Source organism: Ranitomeya imitator, chromosome 10, assembly GCF_032444005.1.
Source record: "Ranitomeya imitator isolate aRanImi1 chromosome 10, aRanImi1.pri, whole genome shotgun sequence".
NCBI classification, from domain to species: Eukaryota; Metazoa; Chordata; class Amphibia; order Anura; family Dendrobatidae; genus Ranitomeya; species Ranitomeya imitator.
This window is the reverse complement of record NC_091291.1, coordinates 102,024,494-102,040,647: the sequence shown is the minus strand read 5'-3', so window position 1 is coordinate 102,040,647 and position 16,154 is coordinate 102,024,494. Positions and strand designations below refer to the sequence as shown.

The 16,154-nt window shown below is 46.8% G+C and overlaps 1 protein-coding gene across 1 annotated transcript in view; it reads left to right on the top strand.

Annotated features, from left to right (window-relative positions):
- The window catches only part of LOC138651612 (espin-like), a 263,532-nt gene that overhangs the window by 49,953 nt on the left and 197,425 nt on the right, over window positions 1-16,154 (top strand). The window contains exon 3 of the mRNA XM_069741931.1: window positions 9,085-9,271. Within this exon, the coding sequence (XP_069598032.1) occupies window positions 9,085-9,271 (187 nt within the window). The remainder of the gene's footprint in view (window positions 1-9,084; window positions 9,272-16,154) is intronic.

Sequence of the window (16,154 nt, the reverse complement as noted above, 5' to 3'; positions counted from 1 at the left end):
CTTCTATCTTCAGGCTCTTGTTAAATAGTTGTTAAATGGAACAACTGCAGTGGGGCTACTAGTTTGGTTGGGGCCTACTAACGGTGTCTGCCGCTCCTTGCTGTTCTCCTGGTTTCCTGTCCTGAACTTCTATTTTCAGGCTCTCGTTAAGTAGTTGTTAATGTTACACTGGATTTGGCCTACTTGTTTGGTTGGGGCTTACTAACGGTGTCTGCCGCTCCTTGCTGTTCTCCTCCACTGAACAAAGCAGTGCCGCCTGTTTACTACTGTTACCAATTTTGAACTGCATTTAGACTACTTACTGATTTGGGCCTACTCACTGTGTCAGCCTCTCATTACAGTTGTCCTCCACTGAACAAAGCAATGCCGCCTGTTTAGTCCTGTTACCAATTTTGAACTGCTTTTAGCCTACTTTTGTATTTGGGCCTATATCTGTGTTTCCTCCTCATCCTGCCCATTGCCCAGCCAGTGCTAGATGACTCTGCTGGTACATTAACCCAGACCGCTACATTCCCCTTGCACGCTGCACAGCCAGATTCTGACCCTGCTGAAAGTGAGGTTCCCCTTCCCGCATACTATACCACCTTACACGGGGACAAAGAGGAAGGTGCAGATGAAAGTGCAGGTTCCTTAATCAGGTGGGGGGGATACTCATTGGCGACGTCACTGGCACAGGGCCCCTCATAGTGCGCAAAAGGTATCCGATAGTAGGAAGAGTGCAGTCTGGCATTTTTTTAACCAACATCCAAATGATCAGTGCAAAGTCATCTGTAAGAAATGATCCAAATGATCAGTGCAAAGTCATCTGTAAGAAATGCTCAAGGACCTTACCTTCAGCAAAGGTCAGAATGTTAAAAGTCTAAATACAAATTGCATGCGTAGACATTTAAACACCATGCACTTGCAATCCTGGACTAACTACCAAACGTCCCTTAACGTTGTTGCACCCTTTCACAATGAAGCTAGTCAGCAACGCTACATCCCTTCCCTCACTGTAAGCCCAACGTTTACCACACCACCTGCAGCAAATGTGGAGGTTTTGTCGTAAGGCCAAAGCAGTCGGGGAATCACCAGGTTCTTGGTAGGAAACACTGTATGTAGGCCAACAGCAAGAATACCATCACCAACCCTCTCTCAGTCTACTATTTCCACCGGCACCCCCGCTAGTACCACCATATGCAGCTCTCCAGTCCAGCTCACCCTACAAGAGACTCTCGTTAGGAAAAGGAAGTACTCATCCTCTCATCCGCGTACACAGGGTTTGAACGCCAACATTGCTAGACTAATCTCGTTAGAGATGATGCCCTACCGGTTAGTTGAAAGCAAAGCTTTCAAAGCCCTGATGGACTATGCTGTACCACGCTACGAGCTACCCAGTCGACACTTCTTTTCGAGAAAAGCCATCCCAGCCCTCCACCAGCACGTAAAAGACCGTATTGTCCATGCACTCAGGCAATCTGTGAGTAGAAAGGAGCACCTGACAACAGATGCATGGACCAGTAGGCAGGCCAGGGGCGTTACGTGTCCATCACTGCACATTGGGTTAATGTGGTGGATGCCGTGTCCACAGGGGACAGCAATATTGGGAGAGTTCTGCCTAGCCCACGGTCTAGGAAACAGTTGGCTGTAGGCGTTGGCCCCCTCCTCCTCCTCCTCATCCTCCAGCAGAAGCGACAGCTCGTCCACAGACTGCAGTCGCACAACCACTCCATCCGCAGCTGCCACTGTTGCACACGAGGTGTCCCATTATGGAACAGCTAGTGGCAAGCATCAGCAGGCTGTATTGGCAATGAAGTGTTTGGGCGACAACAGACACACCGCGGAAGTTCTGTCCGAGTTCTTGCAGCAATAAACTCAGTCATGGCTGGGCAATGTACATCTTGAGGCAGGCAAGGTAGTGAGTGATAATGGAAGGAATTTTATGGCTGCCATAGCCCTTTCACAACTGAAACACATTCCTTGCCTGGCTCACACCTTAAACCTGGTGGTGCAGTGCTTCCTGAAAAGTTATCCGGGGTTACCCGACCTGCTCCTGAAGGTGCGCAGACTTTGCTCGCACATCCGCCGTTCGCCCGTACACTCCAGCCGTATGTAGAACCATCAGCGATCTTTGAACCTTCCCCAGCATCGCCTAATAATCGACGTTGCAACAAGGTGGAACTCCACACTGCACATGCTTCAGAGACTGTGCGAACAGAGGCGTGCTGTTATGTATTTGTGGGAGGATACACATACACGGGCAGGCAGTTGGATGGCAGACATGGAGTTGTCAGGTGTGCAGTGGTCGAAGCTGCAAGACCTCTGTCAAGTCCTTCAGTGTTTTGAGGAATGCACACGGCTTGTTAGTGCAGACAACGCCATAATAAGCATGAGCATCCCCCTAATGCGTCTGCTGATGCAAAGTTTGACGCACATAAAGGAGCAGGCATCTGCAGCCGAGGACGAGGGAAGCCATGATGACAGTCAGTCATTGTCTGGTCAGGGAAGTCTACTGGACGAGGTGGCGGGCGAAGAGGAGGAGGATGATGGGGATGAGTATTTTTGGATGAGGAAGCTTCTCAGGGGGCAATAGAAACTGGTGGCGTTGCAAGACCAGGTTCAGGGTTTTTGAGGGAGGCAAGTGACGTTGATTTGCCCGAAAGTGCTCCTCAACCCAGCACAAGCAGTGAATTGATAACTGGAACATTGGCCCACATGGCGGATTATGCCTTGCGTATCCTAAAAAGGGACCCCCGCATTATAAAAATGATGACCGATGACGATTTCTGGTTGGCCTGCCTCCTAGATCCACGCTATAAGGGGAAACTGCATAACATCATGCCACATGAGAACCTTGAACAAATATTGGCAACCAAACAAGCAACTCTTGTTGACCGTTTGATTCAGGCATTCCCAGCACACAGCGCCGGTGATGGTTCTCACACGAGCTGCAGGGGGCAACAGGGCAGAGGTGTTAGAGGTGCACAAATCAGAAGTGGCGTTGGACAGAGGGGTTTTCTGACCAGGTTGTGGAGTGATTTTGCTATGACCGCACACAGGACAGGTACTGCAGCATCAATTCAAAGTGACAGGAGACAACATTTGTCCAGTATGGTTACTAACTATTTTTCCTCCCCTATCGATGTTCTCCCTCACCCGTCATTCCCATTTGATTACTGGGCATCCAAAATAGACACGTGGCCTGAATTGTCCGAATATGCATTGCAGGAGCTCGCTTGCCCAGCAGCTAGTGTGCTATCAGAAAGAGTATTCAGTGCTGCTGGTTCAATATTGACCAAAAAAGGACTTGTCTGGCTACCCAAAATGTTGATGATCTAACCTTCATTAAAATGAACCACTCATGGATTTCTAATTATTTTGCCCCACCTTTCCCAGCTTACACCTAGCTTTCCTTTAAAAAGGTCTTGCTTTTGGACTGGTCTTACTGAGTGTTCCAATTTCTCCATTTGCAGCTGCTGTATGTCCAGCATACGACACGTTTACACCTCCCTAAATGGGCTGACTCCCCCCCACGAGGCCGTGGTCTCGCCACTTGGCGAAAGCACCCGTGAGAGTGCCTTTTTTTTCTGAAGAGGTGGGTGTGCCCACTTTTGGTCGACGGCGCTGGCACCGGGTCCCTCATAGTACAATGAAGTGTCTCTGGCGGTGGTGGCGCGCACCCAACGTCAGACATACCGTTGTAACATGAGGGGCCTTTGGCCAGTACCGCCGGGCATGAGAGAGTGCCCCCCACCCCCCAGCTCAAACTGTGCTCTACCACTTGCAAAATTATCTGTCACTGCTCCACCGCTGTTTAGTCTATGCGGTGAAATCCTTCAATGCCTCACACTGACAATACCAATTTGTTGACATGTATGATGCTACTTAAAATATTCAGTGGCCCTGTCCTACATTTACACCAGTAAATACTTTACGCCAAATAACAATGTCTGAAAGTCATCAGAGGAGCCCACCCCTGTACTTAAGTATGCCACCCTTTTTTGGGGGTTTTTGTTTTTTTGCGAGACATTAACATTTATGTATTCTTTTGGAGTACTAACTGTGTCAGACACTCCTTTCAATAGTCCTCCGCTGACCACACCAATGCTGCCTGTGTACCCCTGCAAGATAATTGAAACTGCATAGAGCCACCTTTTTTTATGTTAGGCCTACTAAGTCTGTCTGCGGTCCCTCCTTCCAATAGTCCTCCACTGACCACACCAATGCTGCCTGTGTACCCCTGGATGCTACTTAAAAGTGCATAGAGCCACCTTTTTTTTATTTTAGGCCTACTAAGTCTGTCTGCGGTCCCTCCTTTCAATAGTCCTCCACTGACCACACCAATGCTGCCTGTGTACCCCTGGATGCTACTTAAAAGTGCATAGAGCTACCTTTTTTTTATTTTAGGCCTACTAAGTCTGTCTGCGGTCCCTCCTTCCAATAGTCCTACACTGACCACACCAATGCTGCCTGTGTACCCCTGGATGCTACTTAAAAGTGCATAGAGCCACCTTTTTTTATTTTAGGCCTACTAAGTCTGTCTGCGGTCCCTCCTTCCAATAGTCCTCCACTGACCACACCAATGCTGCCTGTGTACCCCTGCAAGATAATTGAAACTGCATTGAGCCACCTTTTTTTATGTTAGGCCTACTAAGTCTGTCTGCGGTCCCTCCTTCCAATTGTCCTCCACTGACCACACCAATGCTGACCGTGTACCCATGTAACCTTTTTTAAACCTGCATCGAGCCAACTTTGTGGTGTAAGGCCTAATAGCAGTGTCTAGCTGCGCCACTCAATACAGCGGTCCTCTTAAATAAAAGGACCTGCAATTATCAGGTTTTCAGCCTATCGGAATTTTAAAACTGCAGTGGGGCTACTAGCTTGGTTGGGGCCTACTGACAGTGTCTGCCGCTCCAAGGTGTTCTCCAGGTTGCCTTTCCTGAGCTTCTATCTTCAGGCTCTTGTTAAATAGTTGTTAAATGGAACAACTGCAGTGGGGCTACTAGTTTGGTTGGGGCCTACTAACGGTGTCTGCCGCTCCTTGCTGTTCTCCTGGTTTCCTGTCCTGAACTTCTATTTTCAGGCTCTCGTTAAGTAGTTGTTAATGTTACACTGGATTTGGCCTACTTGTTTGGTTGGGGCTTACTAACGGTGTCTGCCGCTCCTTGCTGTTCTCCTCCACTGAACAAAGCAGTGCCGCCTGTTTACTACTGTTACCAATTTTGAACTGCATTTAGACTACTTACTGATTTGGGCCTACTCACTGTGTCAGCCTCTCATTACAGTTGTCCTCCACTGAACAAAGCAATGCCGCCTGTTTAGTCCTGTTACCAATTTTGAACTGCTTTTAGCCTACTTTTGTATTTGGGCCTATATCTGTGTTTCCTCCTCATCCTGCCCATTGCCCAGCCAGTGCTAGATGACTCTGCTGGTACATTAACCCAGACCGCTACATTCCCCTTGCACGCTACACAGCCAGATTCTGACCCTGCTGAAAGTGAGGTTCCCCTTCCCGCATACTATACCACCTTACACGGGGACAAAGAGGAAGGTGCAGATGAAAGTGCAGGTTCCTTAATCAGGTGGGGGGGATACTCATTGGCGACGTCACTGGCACAGGGCCCCTCATAGTGCGCAAAAGTGTCGCTGCCGGTGGGAGGCGCCCCCGCCGTGCAAACACACCGCCGTACTTTGAGGGCCCTGTGCCAGCGCCAATGCGAACGAGTGGGCCCCCCCTGCTTGCTCAGGATCACAGCACTTGCAAAGTTGAAATACTTACCTCTCCCTGCTCCACCGCCGTGATGTGGTCCATGTTTCCTGGGCCCACTAAATACTTGACCCAGCCATACCCCCCACAACTTTAGCCAAATGACCCCCAATGTCCAATGCCTAACTATTATTATAAGGTAAATTAAGATTGACAAGCTTCAGTACCAAGAATGGATGTTTTTGCCATTAAAATGGGCACTGTAGGTGTTTTCCTGGCCTCCACTCACTGCCGACTATGCTCCCCCATTGACTTGCATTGGGTTTCGTGTTTCGGTCGATCCCGACCCCGACTTTACGCGATAATCGGCCGATTTCACTCGACTCGACTTTTGAGATAGTCGGGTTTCGCAAAACCCGACTCGAACCTAAAAAAGTAAAAGTCGCTTAACCCTAGTATTAACCCCTTAGTGACCAAGCCAATTTTCATCTTAATGACCTGGCCAATTTTTACAATTCTGACTACTGTCACTTTATGAGGTTATGGCTCTGGAACGCTTCAACGGATCCTGATGACTCTGAGATTGTTTTTTTGTACACTTATTTCTCAGTGCCCTTAAAAAGAAGCGCTGTGGAATAACGCCTTAACTGCCTCTGTTAAAGGGTGCATCCGTGGTTGCTAAGTGGTTATATACACTTGTAACATTTGGACATTGTAAGTAATTATTAATACAAAGTTTAAAGTTTATGAGAAATTAGAAGCTTTCATAATATGATTGAACTTTATGGCTGTGTTCCCACAACAAGTTTTTGGTGAGTTTTTGCACAATTTCAGCACTTATTATTTAAATTAGGTTACTTGCAGTGTTTCATCACATATTTGTCTTTGCTTTTTTATATACGTTTTTATCACATTTGTGACTTTTTTTGCTATGCCATGTTTTAAACTAAGCATCTTTCCTTGTATTTGGCTTTGACTGTATCCATAAAGTTTTGTCAGTGTTGGACTGGGGTGCCAAGGGCCTACCGGTAATTAACTCCAGTCCCCACTTTTCAGCTAATAGTGTGATATTATCCTCAGTCACAAATTTATATAATAATGAACCGGGTAGATGGTTAAATGAATAAGATGCCGCCTCTGTCTGTACATAGTGATTCAAGTACATTGTGGACTGCTCATAGTGGTAGGATGCTCTTGCAGAGGGGCCCACCGGAGGATTCTCCTGTTCCTGTTCTAAAAACAACTGCAATACACTCTACGTATTGTGCCTAGAATGAGTTTTGAAATAATAAAATATTAATGTGATATGGTTTATGTGTCCAGGGTTAGGCTGCCGTCACACTAGCAGTATTTGGTCAGTATTTTACATCAGTATTTGTAGCCAAAACCAGGAGTGGGTGATAAATACAGAAGTGGTGACGTGTTTCTATTATACTTTTCCTCTATTTGTTCCACTCCTGGTTTTGGCTTACAAATACTGATGTAAAATACTGACCAAATACTGATAGTGTGACGGCAGCCTTACCAGTTCACCAGCCAAACTTGACCTGTTGGTTTTTATACGGTACATCCTTCATCCACCACTAGTCTTGTTATTTCCTCAGTACACGGCGTCTGACTGGCTAATCTGATAAAATCTATATATATAATTGTCTAAGGGGTACTTCTGTCTTTCTGTCGGCAACTTCCATAACGGAAATCCCGCGTCACTGATTGGTCTCGCCAGCTGCCTGTCATGGCTGCCGCGACCAATCAGCGACGGGCACAGTCCGATTAGTCCCTCCCCTACTCAGTGCCCGGCGCCCGCTCCGTAATCCCCTCCAGTCACTGCTCACACAGGGTTAATGCCAGCAGTAACGGCCGCGGGTACCGCATCCGTTACCGCTGCTATTAACCCTCTGGGTCCCCAACTTTTTTTTACTATTGATGCTGCCTATGCAGCATCAATAGTAAAAAGATGTAATGTTAAAAATAATAATAAAAAAAACCTGCTATTCTCACCTTCCGTCATCCGACGATGCGCTCGCGCTGGCCGCCATCTTCCGTTCCCAGAGATGCATTGGAAATTACCCAGAAGACTTAGCGGTCTCGCAATTAATTATTTTTTTTAACAGGGATATGGTGCCCACACTGCTAAATACTGCGTGGGCAGAGTTATATACCGCATGGATGCTATATACTACATGGGCAGTGTTATATACTCCGTGGGCTGTGTGATATACTCCGTGGGCTGTGCTATATACTACGTGCCCTGTGTTATATGTTACGTGGGCTGTGTTATATACTGCGTCGCCTGTGTTATATACTGCGTGGCTGCTATATACTGCGTGGGCTGTGTTATATAGTACGTGGGCTGTTTTATATAGGACGTGGGCTGTGTTATATACTACGTGGGCTATGTGATATACTGCGTGGGATGTGCTATATACTGCGTGGCCTGTGTTATATACTGCGTGGCTGCTATATACTGCGTGGGCTGTGTTATATAGTCGTGGGCAGTGTGATATACTGCGTGGGATGTGCTATATACTACGTGCCCTGTGTTACATACTGCGTGGCCTATGTTAAATACTACGTCGCCTGTGTTATATACTGCGTGGCTGCTATATACTGCGTGGGTTGTGTTATATAGTATGTGGGCTGTGTTATATACTGTTTGGGCTGTGTTATATACTGCGTGGCCACTGTTATATACTGTGTGGCCTGTATTAACGCATCAGGTATTCTACAATATGTATGTATGTATATAACAGCCACATAGTATAAAGCACAGGCCACGTAGTATTTGCTATATACTACGTGGCCTCTGCTATATACTATGTGGCTGCTATATACATACATACATATTCTAGAATACCCGATGCGTTAGAATCGGGCCACCATCTAGTATGCATATAATTGGTTTAGTGCAGGGTAACACATCACCATCTAGTGGAAAGTCCTATAACTGCAAAATAAAGCAAACATTATCCTGATCATCTTCCTAGGATTTATGATTTTTCAATAATTTTTAAAGGACTTATTTTTTAAATGTTTGTAGATAATTTAATTACTGAACAATTTGTGCTTTACGTAATCCAGTCTTTCTTTTTTTTTTTTTTGCTAAATATATTGGTAACTGTGGAGGGCTCAGTATATCTCTCATTGAATTGAATGGGCGCCAAGTAGTAACACATTTCCCCAGCAGCCATGCTTTCTTAGATCTGGTGGGAACAGATGATCCCAGCAATCTCTCAGAATTCAACTAGACTTCCCAAAATTTAAATCCCCATTCTTAAAGGACATTTTGAATCCATCCGGGAAAGCTCAAAAATGTTATTTTGATCCGAAGTTAATGCTTTTATATGTTTATAAATTGTATTTATATTTATTGAAACTATTATGTTTTTTTTTTTTAGTGCTATAAATTCTCAGACAAGGAATGGTGCCACTCCCCTCTATTTGGCCTGTCAAGAAGGACATTTGGAGGTCATTCAGTATTTGGTGAAAGACTGTGGGGCCGATCCTCATACGAGAGCCTCAGATGGAATGACGCCATTACATGCAGCGGCACAGATGGGTCACAGTACCGTTATTGTTTGGTTGGTAAGTGTGGCACATATAATGCATTAGTATTGTTTTAAGGTTTTAGGTTCTGTAGGGGACAGCCGCATTGTCTTAGTTCAAAACAAAATCTTCTTAATCATTTTTTTACCTTCTTTTCTGTCTCAATTAAAGGCGTCATCCAACTTTTTAGTCTTTTAACAGCTGCAAAAAGAATACAACAAAAAGAAATAAGGAATGCCCACTTCCTCTTTCCTCCAGCGATCCTGATGAAGTTCCAAAGGTTCCTTTAGTTGTCAGTTGGTCAGTATGAGACTGCTGGCGCTAATGAGTTGGGGCAAGCCTCATGTGCTGTACTACTTGCTCCCATCCCTAGGTGGTGCCGCCTGCAGTATAGCAGAAGATGACTGCAGCCAATGACTGGCTGCAGCGGTCACATACTTGTAAACATAGACTTGGGGACTAATGGAGTATCAACTCTGGAACGCAGAGGGGTGACTATAATTTATTTACTTTGCCTCCTCATAGTTTGAACGTGTTGGATTATACAACAGCTTGAAACTGATGGCAGAGGGACTATCCTGAGTGGACAGCAGTTGATATGTATAGTCGTTCCTCTAAACTGTATTTTATGACCGCTCATGTGTCAGTCGCTTCTGTAATCAGAGGCGTAACGATCCTGGTTGCAGAGAGTGTGACTGGGTTGGTGCGGGAGGAATACCCGCCGGCATCAGCAGCAATGTCAGCTTTATGTCAGGATGCACATTCAGCTGAAAAGTATTGTGGTGCAGAGACCCGCTGGGTCCCTGCACTGCAGTATATGCTGCCGACCAATCAGTGTCCGGAAGCTGACGTTGGCATGCAAGTCATTGTCACACATGCTCTGCCCGTCGCTAGCACGCTGAAGTCAGCAGCCGGCTCCTGCGCTATAGAAGTGGACGCCTCGCAGCGTGTGAGAGGAAGAAGGTGACTAGAATCATTGAATTTTTTTTGTTTCCTATTTGGAGAAGAGCCGCGGAACAGGATGGGGGACATATAATACTGGAAGGGGCCTAGGATGGAGGACATTTTACCAGAAAAGGGAGACATCATACCAGAAAGGGGTCCAGGATGGAGGACATTATATCAGAAAGGGGCCCATGGTGGAGGACATTATACCAGGAAAGGGAGAGATTATAAAATAAAGAGGCCCCGGATGGAGGACATTATACTAGGAAAGGGAGACCTTATAACAGAAAGGAGTCCAGGATGGAGGACATTATACTAGGAATGGAGACATCATACCAGAAAGGGGCCCAGGGTGGAGGACATTATATCAGGAAAGGGAGACATTATACCAGAAAGAGGCCCAGGATGGAGGACATTATACCGGGAAAGGGAAACATTATACCAGAAAGGGGCCCAGCATGGAGGACATTATACCAGGAAGGGAGACATCATACCAGAAAGGGGCCCAGCATGGAGGACATTATACTAGGAAAGGGAGACAGTATACCAGAAAAGAGTCCAGGATGGAGGGCATTATACTAGGAATGGAGACATCATACCAGAAAGGGGCCCAGGGTGGAGGACATTATATCAGGAAAGGGAGACATTATACCAGAAAGAGGCCCAGGATGGAGGACATTATACCGGGAAAGGGAAACATTATACCAGAAAGGGGCCCAGGATGGAGGCCATTATACCAGGAAAGGGAGACATCATACCAGAAAGGGACCCAGGATGGAGGACATTATACTAGGAAAGGGAGACTGTTATGACCTGGTGGTTAGGAGCACCCGACCTGATAGTTAAACTCATACAGGACGAGCTCTGGGGTGTGGGAGCTCTGCTGACCGCAAGCCCTAATCCTATCGCACACACTAGAAATAGCCGTGGAGCGCTCCTGACGCTCCCTATGCGCCTCGTTACAGCCTAAGAGCTAGCTAGCCCTAGAGAAGAAAATAAAGCCTACCTTGCCTCAGAGAAATTCCCCAAAGGAATAGGCAGCCCCCCACATGTAATGACTGTGAGTAAAGATGAAAGTCACAAACGCAGAAATGAGATAGGTTTCAGCAAAGGGAGGCACGACTAACTAAATAGACAGAGGATAGGAAAGGAATCTTTGCGGTCAGCACAAAAACCTACAAAAGACCACGCAGAGTGTGCAAAAGGGTCCTCCGCACCGACTCACGGTGCGGGGGTGCCACCCTGCATCCCAGAGCTTCCAGCTAGCAAGACAAAATCAAGATAACCAGCTGGACAAAGAAACAAGAACAATAATAACAATCAGGAACTTAGCTACTGCAGGAGAAGACAGGACACCAGACAGATCCAGGAGCGAACTGAACCAATGCTAAAACATTGACAGCTGGCATGGAGAAACGATCTGAGTGGAGTTAAATAGAGAAGCCAACCAAAGGATAAACCACGTCACCTGTGTAAGGAACCTCAGAAGCAGCAGCTCCACTCACAGCCACCAGAGGGAGCCCACGGACCAAACTCACCGAAGTACCATTCATGACCACAGGAGGGAGCTCGACAACAGAATTCACAACAGTACCCCCCCCCTTGAGGAGGGGTCACCGAACCCTCACCAGAGCCCCCAGACCGATCAGGATGAGCCAAATGAAAGGCACGAACTAGATCGGCAGCATGAACATCAGAGGCAAAAACCCAGGAATTATCCTCCTGACCATAACCCTTCCACTTGACCAGGTACTGGAGTTTCCGTCTCGAAACACGAGAATCCAAGATCTTTTCCACCACATACTCCAACTCCCCCTCGACCAACACCGGGGCAGGAGGATCAACGGAGGGAACCATAGGCGCCACGTATCTCCGCAACAACGACCTATGGAACACATTATGGATGGCAAAAGAAGCTGGAAGGTCCAAACGAAATGACACAGGATTAAGAATTTCAGAAATCTTATATGGCCCAATGAAACGAGGCTTAAACTTAGGAGAGGAAACCTTCATAGGAACATGACGAGATGACAACCAAACCAAATCCCCAACCCGAAGTCGGGGACCAACACAGCGCCAGCGGTTAGCGAAACGTTGAGCCTTCTCTTGGGACAATGTCAAATTCTCCACCACATGAGTCCAAATCTGCTGCAACCTGTCCACCACAGTATCCACACCAGGACAGTCCGAAGGCTCAACCTGCCCTGAAGAGAAACGAGGATGGAAACCAGAATTGCAGAAAAAAGGAGAAACCAAAGTAGCCGAGCTGGCCCGATTATTAAGGGCGAACTCAGCCAAAGGCAAAAAGGACACCCAATCATCCTGATCAGCAGAAACAAAGCATCTCAGATATGTCTCCAAAGTCTGATTAGTTCGTTCAGTTTGGCCATTAGTCTGAGGATGGAAAGCCGAAGAAAAAGACAAATCAATGCCCATCTTAGCACAAAAGGACCGCCAAAACCTTGAAACAAACTGGGAGCCCCTGTCCGAGACAATGTTCTCCGGAATGCCATGCAAACGAACCACATGCTGGAAAAACAATGGCACCAAATCAGAGGAGGAAGGCAATTTAGACAAGGGTACCAAATGGACCATCTTAGAGAAGCGATCACAAACCACCCAAATGACCGACATCCTTTGAGAAACAGGGAGATCAGAAATAAAATCCATGGAAATATGCGTCCAGGGCCTCTTCGGGACCGGCAAGGGCAAAAGCAACCCACTGGCACGAGAACAGCAGGGCTTAGCCCGAGCACAAGTCCCACAGGACTGCACAAAAGTAAGCACATCCCGTGACAAAGAAGGCCACCAAAAGGATCTAGCCACCAAATCTCTGGTACCAAAGATTCCAGGATGACCAGCCAACACCGAACAATGAACCTCAGAGATAACTCTACTAGTCCATCTATCAGGGACAAACAGTTTCTCCGTAGGACAACGGTCAGGTCTATCAGCCTGAAACTTCTGCAGCACGCGCCGCAAATCAGGGGAGATGGCAGACAAAATTACCCCCTCTTTAAGAATACCCGCCGGCTCCGGAACACCCGGAGAGTCAGGCACAAAACTCCTTGACAGGGCATCAGCCTTCACATTCTTAGATCCCGGAAGGTATGAAACCACAAAATCAAAACGGGAGAAAAAGAGCGACCATCGAGCCTGTCTAGGATTCAACCGTTTGGCAGACTCGAGATAAGTCAAATTCTTGTAATCCGTCAAGACCACCACGCGATGTTTAGCTCCTTCAAGCCAATGTCGCCACTCCTCGAATGCCCATTTCATGGCCAACAAGTCTCGATTGCCAACATCATAATTGCGCTCAGCAGGCGAGAATTTTCTAGAAAAGAAGGCACATGGTTTCATCACCGAGCCATCAGAACTTCTTAGCGACAAAACAACCCCTGCTCCAATCTCAGAAGCATCAACCTCGACCTGAAACGGAAGCGAAACATCTGGCTGGCACAGCACAGGGGCAGAAGAAAAACGACGCTTCAACTCCTGAAAAGCCTCTACAGCCGCAGAGGACCAATTGACCACATCAGCGCCTTTCTTGGTCAAATCAGTCAACAGTTTAGCAACACTAGAAAAATTAGCGATGAAGCGACGGTAAAAATTAGCAAAGCCCAGGAACTTCTGTAGGCTCTTCACAGATGTCGGCTGAGTCCAATCATAAATGGCCTGGACCTTAACAGGGTCCATCTCGATAGTAGAAGGGGAAAAAATGAAACCCAAAAATGAAACCTTCTGAACTCCAAAGAGACACTTAGACCCCTTCACAAACAAGGAATTAGCACGAAGAACCTGGAACACCATTCTGACCTGCTTCACATGAGACTCCCAATCATCTGAAAAGACCAAAATGTCATCCAAATATACAATCAGGAATTTATCCAGGTACTCTCGGAAGATGTCATGCATAAAGGACTGAAACACAGATGGAGCATTAGAAAGCCCGAATGGCATAACCAGGTACTCAAAATGGCCCTCGGGCGTATTAAATGCTGTTTTCCATTCATCGCCCTGTTTAATTCGCACCAGATTATACGCCCCTCGAAGATCTATCTTGGTGAACCAACTAGCCCCCTTAATTCGAGCAAACAGATCAGACATCAGCGGCAAAGGATACTGAAATTTGACTGTGATCTTATTAAGAAGGCGGTAATCAATACAAGGTCTTAAAGAGCCATCCTTCTTGGCCACAAAAAAGAACCCTGCTCCCAATGGTGACGACGACGGGCGAATATGACCCTTCTCCAAGGATTCCTTTATATAACTCCGCATAGCGGCGTGCTCTGGCACAGATAGATTAAACAGTCGGCCCTTAGGAAACTTACTACCGGGAATCAAATTAATAGCACAATCGCAGTCCCTATGAGGAGGTAAGGCACCGGATTTGGGCTCCTCAAATACATCCCGATAATCTGATAAAAGCTCAGGGACTTCAGAAGGAGTGGAAGGCGAAATTGACAACAATGGAACATCACCATGTACCCCTTGACAACCCCAGCTGGACACAGACATAGATTTCTAATCCAACACTGGATTACGGACCTGTAGTAATGGCAACCCCAAAACGACCACATCATGCAGATTATGCAACACCAAAAAGCGAATATCCTCCTGATGTGCAGGAGCCATGCACATGGTCAATTGCGTCCAGTATTGAGGTTTATTCTTGGCCAAAGGCGTAGCATCAATTCCTCTCAATGGAATAGGATGCTGCAAGGGCTCCAAGGAAAAACCACAGCGCCTGGCAAACTCCAAGTCCATCAAATTCAGGGCAGCGCCTGAATCCACAAATGCCATAACAGAATATGACGACAGAGAGCAAATCAGAGTAACGGACAAAAGAAATTTTGACTGTACCGTACCAATGGTGGCAGACCTAGCGAACCGCTTAGTGCGCTTAGGACAATCGGAGATAGCATGAGTAGAGTCACCACAGTAAAAACACAGTCCATTCCGACGTCTGTGTTCTTGCCGTTCAGCTCTGATCAAAGTCCTATCACACTGCATAGGCTCTGGCCTATGCTCAGAGAACACCGCCAGATGGTGCACAGCTTTGCGCTCACGCAAGCGCCGATCGATCTGAATGGCCAGTGACATAGACTCATTCAGACCAGCAGGCGTGGGAAATCCCACCATGACATCCTTAAGGGCTTCAGAAAGACCCTTTCTGAAAATTGCCGCCAGGGCACATTCATTCCACTGAGTAAGCACAGACCACTTTCTAAACTTCTGACAGTACACCTCCGCCTCATCCTGACCCTGACACAAAGCCAGCAAGATTTTCTCTGCCTGATCCACGGAATTTGGTTCATCATAAAGCAATCCAAGCTCCAGAAAAAACGCATCAACATCACGCAATGCAGGATCTCCTGGCGCAAGGGAAAATGCCCAGTCTTGAGGGTCACCACGTAATAAAGAAATAATGATTTTTACTTGTTGAGCGGGGTCACCAGAGGAGCGGGGTTTCAAAGCTAGAAACAGTTTACAATTATTTTTGAAATTCAGAAACTTAGATCTATCCCCAGAAAATAAATCAGGAATAGGAATTCTAGGCTCTAACATCGGATTCTGAACCACAAAATCTTGAATGTTTTGTACCCTTGCAGTGAGATGATCCACACAAGAGGATAGACCTTGAATGTCCATCTCTACACCTGTGTCCTGAACCACCCAAAGGTCTAGGGGAAAAGAAAGACAAAACACAGTGCAAAGAAAAAAAAAATGGTCTCAGAACTTCTCTTATCCCTCTATTGAGATGCATTAATACTTTAGGCCAGCTGTACTGTTATGACCTGGTGGTTAAGAGTACCCGACCTGATAGTTAAACTCATACAGGACGAGCTCTGGGATGTGGGAGCTCTGCTGACCGCAAGCCCTAATCCTATCGCACACACTAGAAATAGCCGTGGAGCGCTCCTGACGCTCCCTATGCACCTCGTCACAGCCTAAGAGCTAGCTAGCCCTAGAGAAG